General features: G+C 48.0%; 1 protein-coding gene across 7 annotated transcripts; it reads right to left on the bottom strand.

Annotated features, from left to right (window-relative positions):
* Window positions 1-6,522: 6,522 nt before the first annotated feature.
* Window positions 6,523-17,466, bottom strand: KCNE3 (potassium voltage-gated channel subfamily E regulatory subunit 3). Of its 7 annotated transcripts, XM_036324983.1 has the most exons (5): window positions 17,262-17,413; window positions 15,720-15,859; window positions 12,139-12,332; window positions 11,045-11,193; window positions 7,313-7,803 (listed from the first exon to the last, which is right to left on the bottom strand). In XM_036324983.1, exon 5 carries the CDS (start codon window positions 7,762-7,764, stop codon window positions 7,465-7,467), a length of 300 nt encoding a protein of 99 aa, XP_036180876.1. In that variant the 5' UTR covers window positions 7,765-7,803; window positions 11,045-11,193; window positions 12,139-12,332; window positions 15,720-15,859; window positions 17,262-17,413; the 3' UTR covers window positions 7,313-7,464. The 7 variants fall into 7 exon arrangements, with proteins under 7 accessions (XP_036180878.1, XP_036180876.1, XP_036180880.1 ...); XM_036324985.1 differs by lacking the exons at window positions 12,139-12,332; window positions 15,720-15,859 and adding an exon at window positions 6,523-7,198 and having other exon boundaries at window positions 7,438-7,803; XM_036324987.1 differs by lacking the exon at window positions 12,139-12,332.
* Between the last annotated feature and the right edge of the window lie 352 nt (window positions 17,467-17,818).

Here is a 17,818-nt window from a genome sequence, read left to right as displayed (position 1 = left end):
GTTTCTGTTGAGAAATCAGCTGACAGTCATATGGGTACTCCCTTGTAGGTAACTGACTGTCTTTCTCTTGCTGCTTTTAAGATTCTCTCTTTATCTTTTGCTCTTGGCATTTTAATTATGATGTGTCTTGGTGTGGTCCTCCTTGGATTCCTTTTGTTTGGGGTTCTCTGCGCTTCCTGGACTTGTAAGTCCATTTCTTTCACCAGGTAGGGGAAGTTTTCTGTCATTATTTCTTCAAAAAGGTTTTCAATATCTTGCCCTCTCTCTCCTTCTGGTACCCCTATAATTCTGATGTTGGTACGCTTGAAGTTGTCCCAGAGGTTCCTTACACTATCTTCATATTTTTGGAATCTCTTTTCTTTTTTCTTTTTCGGTTGGGTATTTTTTGTTTCTTTGTATTTCAAATCTTTGACTTGATTCTTGGGATCCTCTTGTCTGCTGCTGGATCTCTGTAAATTATTCTTTATTTCAGTCAGTGTATGCTTAATTTCTAGTTGGTCCTTTTTCATGTCCTCCATGGTCTCCCTATACTTATTGAGGGATTCATTAAATTTATCGGTTTCCATAAAATTCTTGAAAAACCTTATAACCGTGGCCTTAAACTCTATATCCAATCGTTTGCTTTCCTCCATTTCTGCCATTTGTGACCTGTTTCTTTGTCTCCGCATTTTGGCAGCTTCCCTGTGTTGATAGAGTGGCCCTGTGCGCCAGGTGTCCTGTAGGGCCCAGTAGCTCAGCCTCCCCAGTTACCTGGGGTGGACACTCTTGGTGCACTCTTGGTGCCTTGGTTGTTGTAGAATCACTGGGAGGAATTGACCTCCAGGCCAATTGGCTGTGAGAATCAGCTGTGTCTAAAGTGGGAGAACTTCTGTGCTGAAGACACCCTTCTGGGGCAAGACTTGCTTCAGTGGGGCTTTGGTGCTCACTGAGTCTGCTCCCTGAGTGCGTCCCTTATGGATCTGAGGAGTTGCAGTCTGGATGGACCCCCTCTGACCACTGGGTACAGTGGCTCCTGGATCTAAGGAGGTGCTAATTCAGCCTCTGCCTGAGGCCACACAGCAGGAGCCACGAAGAGGCTCAGCTGTGAAGCAATGCAAGCCGCTGCGGGGCCTTGGGCCTTCTCTTGGAAGTTCCAGGTCTGCCTGGTTCGGCTGCAGTTAGGTACATTCACATGCAAAAGCCTCTGCCGCAGCCTGGGTGGGGCGGGGTCTCAGGGAGTCAGAGGGCGGAGAAAGCGGCCATGGCCGATTCTCCGCCCGGAGTCGCGCGTCTCAATGTTCCGGTAACGGCTGCAAGCACCTCTGAGGGAAAGCCGCCCTCAAGTTCGCTCGCTGCCGGACAGACCAGCTTCTCCCCGTATGAGACCTGGGTCCCCAGAGACTTCCCGGAACCGGAGTTCAGAGCCGTCGGGAGTTTGTGATTCAAAAAGACAGCCGCGTCCTCAGGCGCCACCCCCTTTCCTCGCGCGCGCGCGCCGCCGTACCTCTGCACTTCACCTCCGCAGCGCCTCTGGCTCTCAGCGTGCTTTTCTTTCCTTCTAGTTGTGGAATTTACACTCAGCCAGCCTTCCTGTTGTTCTGGATGATGTTTGCTCAGTCCTTTGCGGTAATTTTCAATTGTTATGTGAGGCGATAATTTCCCGGTGTTTACCTATGCCGCCATCTTAGTTGCTCTCTATCATGACCAATCTTGGGGGAAGGGTGAGAGGGATGGGGTGAAGACTATTAACTGTCCGTGAAAATCCACTAGTTCCTTCCATAGTAATAGAGATTTGGCTGGAACGTGACTGCCCAGATTGGAGCCTCATTTGCCAGCGCCCCTCGCGGCCAGTTGTTAGCCATGTTACTAAGCCCTCATCAATGGATGTGGGCAGGAGGCTTTATGCAGCTTTTGCCTTGCTTGTTTAAGAGTAGATCCCTGGCACTGGACTTCTATTCTTTATCTCTCTTCACTAATTAGAAAAGCTTACACCGCTCTGGCTGGTTTGGCTTAGTGGATAGAGCAGTGGTTGGCAAACTGCGGCTCGCGAGCCACATGCAGCTCTTTGGCCCCTTGAGTGTGGCTCTTCCACAAAATACCACGTGCGGGTGCGCACGTACAGTGCGATTGAAACTTCGTGGCCCATGCGCAGAAGTCGGTATTTTGTGGAAGAGCCACATTCAAGGGGCCAAAGAGCCGCATGTGGCTCGCGGGCCACAGTTTGCCGACCGCTGGAGAGCATCGTTCTGTGGACTGAAGGGTTCCGGGTTCGATTCTGATCAAGGGCACATGCCCAGGTTGCAGGCTTGATCACAAGTGGGGGGAGTGCAGGAGGCGGCCAATCAATAATTCTCTCTCATCATTGATGTTTCTATCTTTCTCTCCCTCTCCCTCTCCCTTCCTCTCTGAAATCAATAAAAATATAAGAAAAAAAAGAGAAAGAAATGTTTACACCAGTGATGGCGAACCTATGACACGCATGTCAGAGGTGACACGCGAACTCCTTTTTTTGGTTGATTTTTCTTTGCTAAATGGCATTTAAATATATAAAATAAATATCAAAAATATAAGTCTTTGTTTTACTATGGTTGCAAATATAAAAAAATTTCTTTATGTGACACGGCACCAGAGTTAAGTTAGGTTTTTCAAAATGCTGACACGCTGAGCTCAAAAGGTTCGCCATCACTGGTTTACACCATAGTAAACTTGGAAGCTACATGTTGAGGACAGTAATCATTATTCTGAGTCCCTGAATGACTGAATAGAGCATTCAAATCAAATCCTACCAGTTCTTTTTTTTAACTATGTTTTTATTGCTTAGGTGTTATCTTGTGTGTTTTTTTGTTTGTTTTTGTTTTTTTGGGTTTTTTTTGGTGTGTGCTCTTGTCTGTTAAACTAGCAGGATCTCTCAAGATGTGACACTCTTGCTTCTGCTCACTTCCCCCAAATCACAGATGTAGTACATGCTGACAGAGCCCCACGCAGACCCATTTCCCCAGCTGCTGTTTTGGTTGCCATCAGCCCAGAGATGCCCCTTCTCCAAAGACTTGGCCTCAGCCAAATGTGAGCCTCCTAGGAGGTTAATTGCTTCCCCTGGCGGCCAGCAGCCAATGTTGACTGCCATGGGGTAGAAGAAGATAGTCACAAAAGATGGAGCCAATTCTGTGATGGAAATAGAGCTTTATAATCTTCCTGAAGAACCAGGCTGTTGTTAATCTCCAGTCAAGACAACTTCCTTGCTTAGCTTTCTCCCACTACTCTAGCCTGCACTAGCTCACAGGTTCCACCCTTCTCCAGAAAACTGCCCTCAGCTGATGGAACCTCCTCACAACCCTCCACTTGTCCTTGCTCCCTACATGGATGGGCCTCAACCAATGACTGACTGATATGGGGGCATCAAAGGCCTGCCCCCTTAACTCAAGGGGGTGTAATCCTGTCATGTGGTTTATGCCCCAGCCATGTCTAACAGCTCCCTGTCGATCAGGCCAGTGGTAGTCATGACCTGAGACAACACCTTATTTGGCTTTTCCCCTTTCCTTTCTACCTCACTCTCTCCCTTGCAGGTTCTCCCTGAAAAGTGCTCCCTCAATAGATGCCTATCTCAATCTCTTCTTCCAACTTCAGTCTACTGGTGCCAATACTCTGCCATCATTTCCCCAAAATCACTTCCCATTCATTTCTGGGGACTGTTCAGATCCACGCTCTGGGCTGGGTGTGCCAACATGTGGATACTGGGTTGGAGATACTGAAGGGGCTAGATGAAGAACAAGTGGGTTTTATTGAAGTAATTGTAAGGCATCGACTAAATAGGGTTGTTATGAAGGTTTTAAAAGGTAAGCGAGTTAATGTGTGTAAAATGTTAAGACCACTGCCTCACATGTAGAAAATGCTCTTATCTGTTGGGTGGAGGTTTCTTTGATCTTTTTTCTTATGTATCCCGTGTGTGCCTAAATGAGAGCTTGGCACATAGTAGGCATTCATTAAGTATCTGTTGAATGAGTAATTACTGAAATTTGGCTTTGAGGGCTCAAAGTGATATGCTGGATCTGGCCAGCAGAGGGCAGACTCAGTGCAGACAAAAGAGCCTGTGGGCTGAGGGAAGAGTGGGATAGCACTCCCAGACAATTGGGGTAGGATAGAGGGTGGGAGGGCTGAGGGGACTAACTATGTCATAGACTATTAGAGTGTTCACATTATACCACCTTAAACTCCTAGAATTTTATTTAGTCCCACCCTGGGAGTGTGAGATATACTGAGCCCCTACTTTGTGAATTCAGACAAGTAAGTAGTTTTAGGCCAGGAGATCCCTGGAATTGCCTTACTGTCTGCAGCCTTTCTTTGAACTTGTGACGACCCCCTACTCCTCTTAATAAATCCTCCTTTGTGATTATGCTAATATATATTGGGTTTCTGCAACTTGCACACAAAAGACTTTGTATTATTTTATTAATTAAGCCCTATGAGTATAAAGGCTGTGTGAAGGGGAGTCTCCTCCCTGGATGGGGACTGAAATTCAGAGCAGCCATACTGGGCCTGCCTTCTCTCTTCAGGGGTGGCCTTGCCCCATTTCTGTCTCTAAGCTTCCCTTGTCTTGTTCCCTTCACTCACTCTGCCCTATCTTTCAAAGCCTAGTTCAAATTCTACCTTTCTCTGACTCCTAGATCTACTCAATCTCATTTCTCAAAACTCTGTAAGCATCTATCACCTGCCCATTCATTCTTTTTTTTAAAATATATTTTATTGATTTTTTACAGAGAGGAAGGGAGAGGGATAGAGAGTTAGAAACATCGATGAGAGAGAAACATCGATCAGCTGCCTCCTGCACACCTACTGGGGATGTGCCCACAACCCAGGTACATGCCCCTGACCGGAATCGAACCTGGGACCTTTCAGTCCGCAGGCCGATGCTATATCCACTGAGCCAAACCGGTTAGGCCCATTCATTCTTACACTTGACTGCCATTCCATATTTTATTGGGATTTGGGGCTGGGTGGTCTTTAAAGTCCCATCCAGCTATAGACTTTGAGTCTGTTATTTTCCCATATGCCACATCTTCAGTAGGTCTCCACCTTCTCCCTCAAGAAGAGGTAAGGGAAGGCTTGAGCACATATGGGTTTAGCACAGATTTTCAGGGAGTGGACATAATTGCTCGTGGGAGCAAACATGTTCGGTGATCCTCCATGCAAGAAACACATAGGCATTAACATATATGCACATATGCATAGCCCATGGAAACAGACAACAGTGTGGTGAAGGGTGTGGTGAAGGGTGGAGAGGGAGGAAGGGGGCAAAATAGGGACATCTGTAATAGTGTCAGCAATAAAAAAGAGAAACACATAGGCATTTATTTCTATTTTTTCAAAATAGAAGGAGCCCCTCTCCCTTATTATAGAAGTAACATACTTATGGTCAAATAAAACAAATAGTACATAAAATTTTAAAGGGAGCATCACCCATAATCCTTCTCCTCAAAGAAAACTGATATCAAAATAGTCTTTCAGGTTTTTGCTATACATGAAAACGTATGTTTCAATAGGGCCTTTTGGAGGCCCCCCTGGAGATTTCTTAAATAGAATCAGACCAAACAGTGGAAGGTGCTAGCCTGTGGTTTGTAGCTTGTAAAGTATTCACCTGCTGATATTCGGCTGCTTTGGGCTCAGAACCACAGCAGTTTTATATGGTTCAATCTACTGTACATGAAGCCTAGGATGTCAGAACTGGTAAAGCTCTTAGAGACTTGCAAGTCTAACAGTTTCACTTCAGTGCTGAAGAGGAAAAAGGGTCAGAGAGAGAAGTGTCCAGCCAGTGTCACATATCACATTAGTGGTAGAATCAGGGCTGGTTCTCTTTCCACTGAACCAGGCATCGGCCTTGCACACCCTGCTTCTTTTAATAGGATAACTTTCCAGGTGTGGTAATAATCTTGTAGAAGCAGATTTCAACTGGGTATCAGAAAATCTCTCACATAACTCAATCAAAATGGAAGAGGCTGCGTTAGAGGTAGTGAAACCGCAATGCTGGAGTTGTGGCTGGGAAGGGCACCACCGTGACATGGCCTGAGAGGCACATGAACCATGGAGCTAATGAGGCTTAACATTCAGAGCCCTGTGCACGCATGGCTCCTTCTTAGGTCTCAGGAGGGGTCCTAGGAATGTTTTAACATCCTATATAGTAAAAGGCTAATATGAATATCGACCAAACTGTGGAACCGGTCACTATGATGAGCACTGATCACCAGGGGCAGATGCTCAATGCAGGAGCTGCCCCCTGGTGGTCAGTGCACTCCCATAGGGGGAGCGCTGCTCAGCCAGAAGCCAGACTTGTGGCTGGCGAGTGCAGCAGCAGTGGCGGGAGCCTCTCCTGCCTCCGTGGCAGCGCTAAGGATGTCAGTTGGACCACCCCCCCCCCCCCGGGCCCACCCCCCCAGCCCAAGGGCTCCCGGACTGCGAGAGGGCGCAGGCCACCTGAGGGACCCTCCCTCCCCTGCCCCGCCCCTCGCCCCTTGAGTGCACGAATTTCATGCACTGGGCCTCTAGTGGTAATATACTTTTGTAATAATTGCATAAGTAGGATAATTTTGAATTCTTTTTAAGGAGGGCCCCCAGAATTGTGTGACTGACTTTTAGGCTTTGACCACTCCTGTGTAGCACAGTGCTTTGAGAAGCACTGGGCAAGGAGATCAGAGTTTCTGACTTCCACTCATGGCACTGCTCTGGCCCAAATGGACAGCATGCTTCCCTCACAGGGGGGTAAAATCACAAATGTTAAATGGGTTGAAAAACATAAAATGTGAACAAAAATAAGTAAGTAACATTGTGCTATCTGTAATATGGGATAATAATTGCTGCTTCTCATGGTCACTGAAGATAACACACACAAAAATGTGTCCTCAGTACATCTTCTTGTTTTATTACCCTCTGCTACAACTTCCTTTTCCCCTTCCTCAAGTCCAAAACTCCCAGCCCCCAATACTCCAGCCACAGGACCAGTCATTGGTTATTATCTTTTGCTACTTCTATATGACTGTCCATAGTTCCCACTGCCTATCAAGTCTATCTTCGATGGAAAAAAGTCCTGTTCCACAAGGCCCCTCTCCTCCCAGCCCAGTGATGGCATCCCCTAGCACCGTTTCTTGTTGATCTTACAGAAAGGAACAGAGGCCTGATGTGATCCGTGGCTGCGTTCTGGAGGCCTCAGAAGACAATCCCCAGCTGTCTTTTTTTTTTTTTAAAAATATATTTTATTGATTTTTCACAGAGAGGAAGGGAAAGAGATAGAAAGTTAGAAACATCGATGAGAGAGAAACATCGATCAGCTGCCTCCTGCACATCTCCCACTGGGGATGTGCCCGCAACCCAGGTACATGCCCTTGACCGGAATCGAACCCGGGACCCTTCAGTCCGCAGGCCGATGCTCTATCCACTGAGCCAAACCGGTTTCGGCTCCCCAGCTGTCTTGATCTTCAGCCACCCCGGTTCCTCACATCAGATCACAGTCACACGGTTCTTGATGTACACGTGGTAGGGATCACTGCGCTTGTCCACTTTGCGGGAGCGGGTGTATCCCAGGATGAGACTGCCCACAGTGGCAGCAAATAGGAACATGACGAAGAGAATGTACATGTAGGAGTTGTCGTCGCGGCCAGGAAGGTTAGCCCGCCGCTCCTCAGTCAGGTTGTCTGGCCCTGGCCGGCAGAGCAGGTTGCTGTGAAGAGTGGCATTTAGAGCCTTCAGAACAGCATGCAGACTGTGATACCAGGTCTCAGTCCCATTGGCGGTCTCCATCGCAACAGGGATTCGGGTGGGGAAGAATTGGAGGACACTCTGGTGGCAACAGAAAAAGGAAGGATGGTTTCCATTACCTGCAGTTTGACTGATCTCACTCCTTCAGACCCCAGCTAAAATCCCAACATCACCGTTTATTCTATTTGTTTACTTGTCTGTTTCGCCACTACACTGCAAGCTCCATGAAGGCAGGGACTATGTTTTACTCACTGCTATATACAAGCCCTCATGACAGCACTCAATAGATGCTCAATAAGTACCTGTGGAATAAAGCCTTCCTTGGCCATTGCAACCCATCTGTCTTTTTTTGTTTTTATTTTTATTCTGTAAGTCACTGAGCTTTAGGCTAGAAGAAATTTAGGGATTATTTGATCTAACTCTGTTACACATACATACATACATAGAAACAGAGAGAATAAGTGGCTTGACCATGATCCCAGAGAATATTCAGAGGTAGAGTTTAGACCGAGTCCTGCTTTTTGATGGCTAGTTGGAGTTTCTCGACTCTCATGCCAGCTCTTGGCAGGACTGTGTGGCATTACTGGAAGTTTTCCTCAGGACTCTCCTTGAGCACAGTTCTTTTTTATACTCCACAGGTACCACCGAGATGTTTGGAGATGGCTTAGATTTCACCTTACCTAGAACCAGAAGCTGGGTCATTTGATCTCTCAAGCATCCTATGTCCCAAGCACTTTGGGTATTCCTACCTAGTTAGGATTTTGCTGAGAAGGATTCTGTAGGAAATTCTATTGGAAAGGAATGGCTGGGGAAGCAGGGAGAGGCTGATAACCCCTGCAGGCACTGGAGAAGAGAATAGGGTTGGGCTGGAGGATGGGGAGCGACAGGGGCACTCAGTCTGGTTTGGGGTTTTACCTGCCCCCAAGAGAGAGAAGACACAGCACCTCAACTATCCTGTCTTCTGACATAGTCACTGCATACCCGGCATATGATAGGTGATGGTAAATATTCCTTTTCCTTCTTCTGGAGACCCTTAATCTATAATATAGAAAACCATTCGAAGACAGCCTTTTGTCCTAGTCTCTAAAAAACGATGTCATTCCCTTTAAACAAGGTTCTACACCCACTTCCTTCTGGAAACCTTCACTGAGTATTCCCCACCCCTTAACCATACTCCACAAGCTTTATCAGAACAGCCTTCCCTTTGCCCAGCACTTACATATAAGGCGTTGTGTGGCTGTTCTCTGGTTATTGATAAAGGTATCAGCAAACCACATGCTCCTGGTCAGCAGAGCTGTGTCTCCCCTACATCTATGGGGCTATCCTGAGATTTCCTGGGAATTCTCCTTCCCTGGTGCTCTAACCTGAGACTGGCTGGGTGTTCTCCTTTCCTCAATAGTCTTGAGTAAAGATGGCCAGGTCAGGGACTTCTCCATAGTCCAAGCACTGAAGAGTTACTGACTGGTTCTGAAGCCCTCCTTTATCTAGGTAGAGCTGTCAACCAACCAAAGTTAACGAACTTGATTATTAACCATAAGGTCTCTTTTCCAGAAAAGATGACGGTAAAATTCATGAACTATGATAAAATTCATGAACAACTCTAAGAATGCAGAAGCTGTGTGTGTGGTCGGGGGGAGAAGAATCTGAATAATTCAGTCCAGGACCGGTCCACATTTCCTACAAGGCCTCCGGAGCCCCATCCTATATAGCACTTGGGCTACCTTATCTGGATGGAGAAGGGTAAAGAACAAGGGCTCGCTGAGTTAAAACCCAGGAGGCATAAGTTCTTATCTACCCCCCTTATTAGGCAACAAATCTGTGCCTTTTCCTCTCATATAGGCCAATGGAAATCAGGAACAGCACAATGAAATTAATGGCTCAACTAATGATTCAGCCAGTCATCATTTATGAAGGCTTACTCTTGGGTAAGCTCAGATCCAGTCCCTGTACTGTGGGCACATTGCCAGCTCTTTATAATACAGGGGACAAGCCAGCGTCTACTGGGGCTTAAGGAAGAAGAGATGAATTTTGATCAGGACTTGGAAAGTGTTCACAGTGATGGAGGCATTCCAGTGGACCTCGAAGGGTTTCTAGGAAAGAGAAAAGGCAAGAAAAGGAAACAGATGAACAAAAGCATGACAACCAGAAAGCACATAAAATGTTTAAAAGAATGGAAAGGAGCATTAGGCGGTTAGAGTGTGAGATGTATGGAGGGCTACGATAGGAGGGGGGACGGAGATACTGGTTGAATCAGATCATGGAGGGTCTTGAGTGCCAGACTGCAGATCTAGAACTTTATGTGTAGTTGGGGGAGAGCCATGAAACAGTATTTAAAAAGGGGATACAAGGACCAGATCTGTGCTTGGAGAGGACACTCTGGCTGCTATGTGGACTGAATTGAGGGCGAGATTTACGACAGAAAACCCCGTGACAACAAGGGTCTTGAAATAGTTCAGCTGGAAGACACTCAGTCCTGAGCTGGGGCTTAGGGAATGGCAAGGTGGGGGCAGGGGCTGATGTGGATGTGAGAGGCATTTGGGGAGGAAATGGCTAATGCAAGGGTTGAGGGAGGAAGGGGCCTCAGCCAGTTTTACAGGGAGACAACAGACAGGCAGTATAAGGGCCCGGAGGAGCCCACTTTGAGAGGAATAAATTTCTCACCCCATTTGGGCTTTAGTTTTCTCATCTATCAAAAAGATTAACATAAGGAGATGGTCAGTGGGTATAGAGTTTCAGTTTTGCAAGGTGAAAAAGTTCTAGAAAACTACTGCACAACAATGTGATATAGTTAACACTACCGAGCTGTACTCTTAAAAGATAGTTAACATGATCAATTTTATGTTATGTGGTTTTTTTATTACCACAATTAAAAAAAAAAAGATTATCATCCCTGCCTTGCCTCCTTCCAGGCTTGCTTGAGCATATACTTTTATTATGGTGAAGAAGATTTTATAAACATATTTTGATGTAAACATGATTTTCCATGTAAATGAAAGTTGATTTTTCATTTTTGAGAAGTAAATATGGACTCACAGGACATACAATGAAGGGGAAGTCTCCCTGTTTCTAGTGGCCCAGGGCAGTCACTGTTACCAGCTTTCTTAGATATTCTTACAGGGGGCTTTTAACTGACAGGACAGAGGGAGGGCAACCCGGATCTGCAGAGCTAGAACTTTATCTGTAGTTGGGGAATAGTCATGAAACGGTATTTAAAAGGACCAGATCTGTGCGTGGAGAGGACACTCTGCCTGCTCTGTGGACTGAATTGAGGGCGAGATTTAAGGCAGAAAACCCAGTGATAAGGGTCCTTTGGAAGACTCACCAAATACCCGGCAAATTCCTCTGGGTCCACGTTGGCTTCAGGAATCTCCTTCTGGGTGCCCTAGGGCTCCTCAGCCCCTCAGCCTCTTTAGGATATCTCTGGACACATTTGCGGTCTCAGTATTCACTTCGGGAGTTGGGAGGCCAGAACTGGAAAGCGGGAGAGGGGGCAGAAAAGGAAGGAAGCGAACAAAGAAAAACCTTCAGAACCAGGGTGGCTCGCCCCAGGCTGGGCCCCAAGGGTTGTGCAATAGCCTTGCTGTGGGCTTTGACCCCCCTCCATCTTCTCCTCCCCTTCCTGCAGCAGCTGGGCCAGGCCAGCCTGGGGTTACAGTTACAGGAACTGTACAGTGGCCAAGGGACCTCTGATTGCTGTCCCCCAACTCCAGGCCCACAATGTTTCAGCTGGGTGACTTCCTGAGGAACCTCAGTTTAACATGTGAACTCCTGCTCAGGGACCAGGGTACTGGTGTCTTAGCAGGAGCCTCTGAAAGACTGGAAGGGCCGGAGAGCCAAGGGAATGATATAAGTGGTAGAATGGCAGTTGGCAGTTGGGTTGATATTTTACATAGGAACAAAGGATAGTCACAACAGCCTATTTGGATATACTGGGTATACACATGGTAACAGCATCAGCACTACCTGTAGCAGAGCTCATTGTGAAAATTAAAGAAAATTACTTAGTGAATGGCACCAGACACTCCACAGACATGGTGGTGGTTTTATTTTTGTGGGACAGAGGTTGGCAGGGCCGTCAGAGTCCATCCAGGCTAACGTCCGTCCTTTTACAGGGAAGGAAATGGAAACCCAAGGAGCTGTCTTGGCTCAGCTATTGTGTGTGTGACTTTGGGCATGTGACTTCCCTTTTCTGGGCCCCCGGCTTCTGTCTGCATCTATAAATTGAAGGGGTTTTATTATAGTTCCGGCCAGCACTAATATCCAAAACCACGCTGTGAAATTATGGGAGATCAGATTGGCTGGTGGGAAAAGCACTTTGGGGGCTTTCTAGAGCCTCTCCAATCACAAGATAGAGAAGGCTGCAGACTTGTTCCTCACAAGTTAAAATTCTGAGCCCTGGGACTGAGTTACACTTACTATTCCAGCCTAGAGAAACTGAGAACCAAATTGCTTGATTTATTCATTTTTCCTCTTAATAGTTCACCTGCCGGGGTAATATAGTCTGAGGAGGAGACAGAGTCTATGCAGAAAGTGGGGACAGAGGATTAGGGTAGGCTTTGAGGTGAGATTCAGTGAGAAGACTTCTCTGTGTGGACCTGGATGCTTGTAGTCTGATGGGAAAAGAAAAGAAGTCACAGTTACTGATTTTTATGTGCTGGATTGGGGTGGGGGAGAGGGTCTAGGTGTAAGGACATCCTGTCCTTTTGGGTCAGGAGAGGCAGAGAGCTGATAAAGGAACAGGTTGGTTCTTTTTGACCTGCCTGTGGGTCCCAAGTTGGGGATCTGGCAGTTGGCAACATTTGCAGTTTTGTTCCTCTTTCCGAGCTCCTTGGCTCCAAGATAGTCACTGATTATGAAGTTCATAATGACAAGGGAGATAAAGCTATTGCCCTGCAGAGTCTTTAACTTAAAATTCAGGAGATAGGCCAGTTAGGAAGGAACTGACCAAGCTGAAAGAGATTTTAAAGATCAGTTACCCCTGGCTGGTGTTGCTCAGTGGTTAGAGCATCAGCCCACACATCCAAGGATCATGGGTTCAATTTCCAATCAAGGGCATGTACTTGGATTGCAGGTTTGATCTCTGGGGCACATGCAGGGGGCAACCAATCAATGTGTGTCTCTCACATCAATGTTTCTCCCTTCCCCTATTTCTCCCTCCCTCCCTCCCTCCCTTCCATTCTCTCTAGAATAACCAAAGAGGGGAGGGACCCTAGCTGGTTTGGCTCAATGGATAGAGCATCAATTCCGGTCAAGGGCATATGCTCCGGTTGTGGGCTTGATCCCCAGTAGGGGGTGTGCAGGAGGCAGCCAATCAATGATTCTCTCTCATCATTGATATTTCTATCTCTCCCTCTCCCTTCATCTATGAAATCAATAAACATATAAAATAAATAAAATAAAAAAATCAAAGGGGGGAAATCCTTAGGTGAGGATTAACAACAACAACCGAAAGATCACTCAGCATGATTCTAGGCCAGGGGTGGGCAAACTTTTTGACTCGAGGGCCACAATGGGTTCTTAAACTGGACCGGAGGGCCGGAACAAAAGCATGGATGGAGTGTCTGTGTGAACTAATACATGTTAACACTGCTGCTGGTGAAGGAGCGGAGGGGAGAGCAAGAGAACCCTCTGCTCTTTTGGCTCCGCGGGCCAGATCGAACAGCCGAACGGGCCGGATCCAGCCGGCGGGCCGTAGTTTGCCCACGGCTGTTCTAGGCCAACCCCTGCATTTTGTAGATGGGGAAACTGAAGCTCAGTAGGTAAAGTGACCCATGGAATGCTGTTTGGTGCTCTTTTTACGACTAATGCCAGCATTCCTTGACATCTCAGCTGCATATCACACCAAACACAGCCTCCTTGTGTTCTGGGCATCGCCTCCTCTAGCTCCATGACTACTGCTTTTTCCTGCACTACAGATTCCCGCCCATCTTAATTGAGGATCCAGTAAGGGGGCAAGGTGGTAAGTTTTGGAGGAGTTCACCTTCCTTTAGAGTCTCCTCTCTCATGGCCCTTTCTGCTCCAGTCCTACTCCAGGTCCCTGAACAAGCCAGACACACTCTCTTCCTACACAGACTATTGCTACTATTTCCTGCACATTAACAGTTTCTCCCTAAATGTTCTGTGCTTGAACTCACCTGACCTCTAACTTGGAGGTGGAGGCATACAGCTGTGATCTAAAGGATTAAGTGGGTATCTTAGTGACATTTTCTTTTAGATTTTTCTGGGGGAAAGTGAACCACCACCATTGGTTTTTTAGGTTAACCCATTGCTCTGTTTCAGCTACTCTTAAAAATGAGTGTCTTAAGTGCCTGAAAATGTGGTAGAGGCAGAGTGGGGGGAGTCACATAAAGCATGTAGGGAATACAGAGACAACTCCTGGGATGCACAGTTTTGCTACTGATCCTTCTGGAGATCTTGTCACCACCACGGATTAGGGAGCCGAAGGACGAGAGAAGAGTTGCAGGAATGGATCTTTTCATATAGTTGGAAGGAGAAGCAGGAATAAAATCTGAACAAGAAGGGATCTTAAAAATCATGTCATTGGTGCAACCCCCTCATTCAAACACAGTGAAGAGGGCTCCCCAGAGAGGAAATCACTTGCTTAATGTCTCATAACCTGGGAGGGGTAGAGCTGGGATCAGAAACAGGTATCCAGTCCACAAATCTTTCCACTCTAAGTTCTCTGTTGCCTATAGAACAGTCTCATCTTCTCTAATTATCATTTAAGCTCCTTTGACCCTGCCTCTAGTCCCATCTGACCACAGCTTTCCCCAGTGTCCTGTAGCCCATGGTACTGAGCTACGGGCCATTCTCAAAACATGCCTTGCACTTGCACCTGTCTCCTGTGCTCATGCCGTTTTCGTAGGCAGGAATGCCCTTCCTCTTTTTATCTGCATGGTGAACTCTGATATCCTTTAAGACACAGCTCCAATGTCATCCCTGTAGACTCTCTGCTGAGACACCCCTTCCTGCTCTCAGCTGGTTATTCACTCCGTCTTGTTCATTCCTGAAGTGTTGTGCATAAAACCCTATTAGAGCATTATGCTCTACTGAAATTATATGTCTGAGTATCTAAATAGAATCTATCTATTCATTGTGTGGCATGAGGACAGGTGCCTGTCATGTATTTCTTCTTTTTTTAATTTTAAATTTTTATTGACTTTAGAGAGAGGAAGGGAGGGAGGGAGAGATTGATGTGAGAGAGAAACATAGACCAGCTGCTTCCTACATGCATCCCGCCCAGGGATCAAACCCACAACCCGGGTATGTGCCTGACAGAGAATCAAACTGCCACCTTTCGGTGGATGCTCCAACCAACTAAGCCACAGGGGCCAGGGCTGTTATACATTTCTTTATTCCCTGGGCCTGGGCACATAGCAGGCATTGAAGAATAAATTAATCAATGCCTTTTCTTATTAGACCATCCCTCTCCAGTACACCCAACAGCTTACATTACTTAAGAAACAACTTCAAGGGCAGGCCAAAACAGGCTCCTTTTGGTCTGGAAAAGGGGAAACTCAAAGGAAAGAAACCATCTCAGTCCAGTGGGGAAGTGAGTCAGGGCTTTGAAACCCAGACATTCCCTGACCTGAACCCCATTCAATCCAAAGGGCAAACATTCTTGGCCCCAAAACACCGGTGTGGCTTTGTAACCCTCTTTCCTGTGTACCTACCCGGGGCGTAGCCATACACACCCACCCACTGCACTCATGCAACTCCCAGTCACTCAGCCGGTGATCTTGCCTTTCAAGTGTTCCTTTCATGGTCCTAATCTTGGCTTCATGCTCGGCTAAGTGACCTTGATCACTGCACTTATGTTCTCTGAAACTCATCTAAGAGATGGGGATAATTACCCCTGATTACCTCACATGGGAACTCGGGGAGGCATTAGTGGGGAAAGTGTTTTAGAAATTGCAAAGTATTATTTAAACATGAGAGATAATTATTGGGCAGTTGGTCACATTGTTTCTTTACCCACCCAGCTACCCCAATATTACCAAGAACAGCCATCCCTATGTCCTCTATGAGCCCAGAGGTTCATGTTATTCCTCTTGATTCTTCAGAAGCCTTGCTTGCTTTTCATCCTCTCTGAGCAGTCCTGTAGTCTCTTTCCATTTAGGGGCACCATTCTATAGTCCTGTCATTGATGGAGAACACACTAGAGTGGGAATCAAAAGACCTGCTCCTATTTGCCAATGTGTCTAGCCATGTGTCCTGGTTAGGTCACGTCTCCACTCTGGGCCTCAGTGTCCCCATCGGTAAGATGGGGTTTCTTGTGTTGCCTAACTCTTAGGGGGTATTGTGAGCATCTACCCATTCAGTGTGGAGAGAAATGTGTTCTGAGAAGTGTGGAGTGAGTGAGGATGAAGAAGGCTGCTGGTTATTATCTCAAGGAGTCAAGCAAATGCACAAGCAGTTTCCATGGTGCCAGCATCAGGTCTCTTCCATTTGGAGACAGAGCCGGGAGGAGCTTACACATTTACAAGGCACCTGTGTAGGTGAAGTGGAGAAAGCCCTGGCCTAGGAGTGAGGAGACTTGGGTTCTTTCTCTTCCCTGGTGTGACCCTGGGCAAGTCATCACCCCACATATAAAAATTCTCAGTTTCCACATTGGTGTGGGCCCTAGCCGGTTTGCTCAGTGGTTAGAGCGTCAGCCTGCGGACTCAAGGGTCCCAGGTTCGATTCCGGTCAAGGGCATGTACCTTGGTTGCGGGCACATCCCCAGTAAGGAGTGTGCAGGAGGCAGCTGATCGATGTATGTCTCTCATCGATGTTTTTAACTCTCTATCCCTCTCCCTTCCTCTCTGTAAAAAATCAATAACATATATTTTTAAAAAATTGGTAGAGAATAGGTTGTGAGAAGGAGATACGCTCCATGGGCCATCACACAGGGTCTGAACTCATCATCTACCTTCTAGAAAAGAGACTCCTAGGTCCAGACCCCTCTCCCCTCATGTCACATGGAGCGCACGGGCAGCCTGACCCCGAGGTCCGTTTTACGGGTGGGGATCCAGGAAAGGAAAGCACAAGGCATAGAGCAGGTGGGCGAGGGGCACAGAACTACAACTTGGCTCCCGACTCCCAGCCTAGACCTACGTTATTAGCAGCAGAAGAGCTTTGGGGAGTCCCCAGGCATTTCCCAGGACTGGGGTGCATATAGGGAGTAGCCATTAGGCACGTCACCTCTTGCAGAGCAAGCGGCTCCGGCCAAGCAAGAAGGCCACTCTGGGTCCCGGAGTGCCATCTCCGCGTGGGCACTCGGGGCTGACCCGCAGGTGTTCGCCTGCACATCCGTGGATGTGGAAGAAGCTTTCGTGCCGCCCTCCACAGGTCCCCCCGGTTTCTCGGCGGGGAGGGCCAGGAGCCCGGCTCCGCACTCCCACATGCGCCCGGGAACCCCGCTGCGCCGTCCTGGGGCGGATCAGCCTCGTTTCTGAGCCGACCCCTCCTCCGGCTCCGTGGTCTCAAGAGAGGAGAAGATACCTCACTTCTACTCCCGGCGCCCGCTCAGCCTTCCCAGCCCTGCGGGTGCGCTTTACCTGTCTCTCCCGAAGGCTCCGAGGGGCGTGGGTCGGCTTGTGGGACACCGCGCCCTGACCTGTGCTGGAGGGTGCGCCGCCCTGCACCCTTCGTTCCGATGGCCCTTGCGTGTGCAGCCCCTGCCCAACACCGCCCCGAGCCCACTCAGCTTTGCTTACCGACCCGCACTTGGCTCCCTTTTTCCTTCCTTAGGGCGTCCGCTCCTCCGGCCCCGCCCGCCCCCCAGCACACCCCCTTCTCCGTGCGCTGGCTTCGCGCGCCTCCGCCCAGCTGCACGGCCTCACCCCACTGTGGGCGCCTACCCTTCCGTCCCCTGCAGCGCCTGCTTCCTGGACCCGCGGCAGAAAGTCTCTCGCTGTGCTGAGCTTGCCCAGCCCGAGGCCAGTCTCCAGAAAACGAAGCTGAACATCGGGTGCTGGGGCTAGCAGGCTTTGCTCCTAGTGGCTGCGTGGGGGTGGGCAAGGCACTGTTTCTCACGGGGTCTTTCTCGGCTTCCTCGCCATAAAATAGCTACGATCCTGCATGCATCCTTCACAGGGTGATGGTTAAGGTCAGA

The sequence above is a fragment of the Myotis myotis genome, unplaced genomic scaffold, assembly GCF_014108235.1.
Source record: "Myotis myotis isolate mMyoMyo1 unplaced genomic scaffold, mMyoMyo1.p scaffold_m19_p_10, whole genome shotgun sequence".
NCBI lineage: Eukaryota > Metazoa > Chordata > Mammalia > Chiroptera > Vespertilionidae > Myotis > Myotis myotis.
This window is presented reverse-complemented; position numbering and strand designations above follow the sequence as displayed.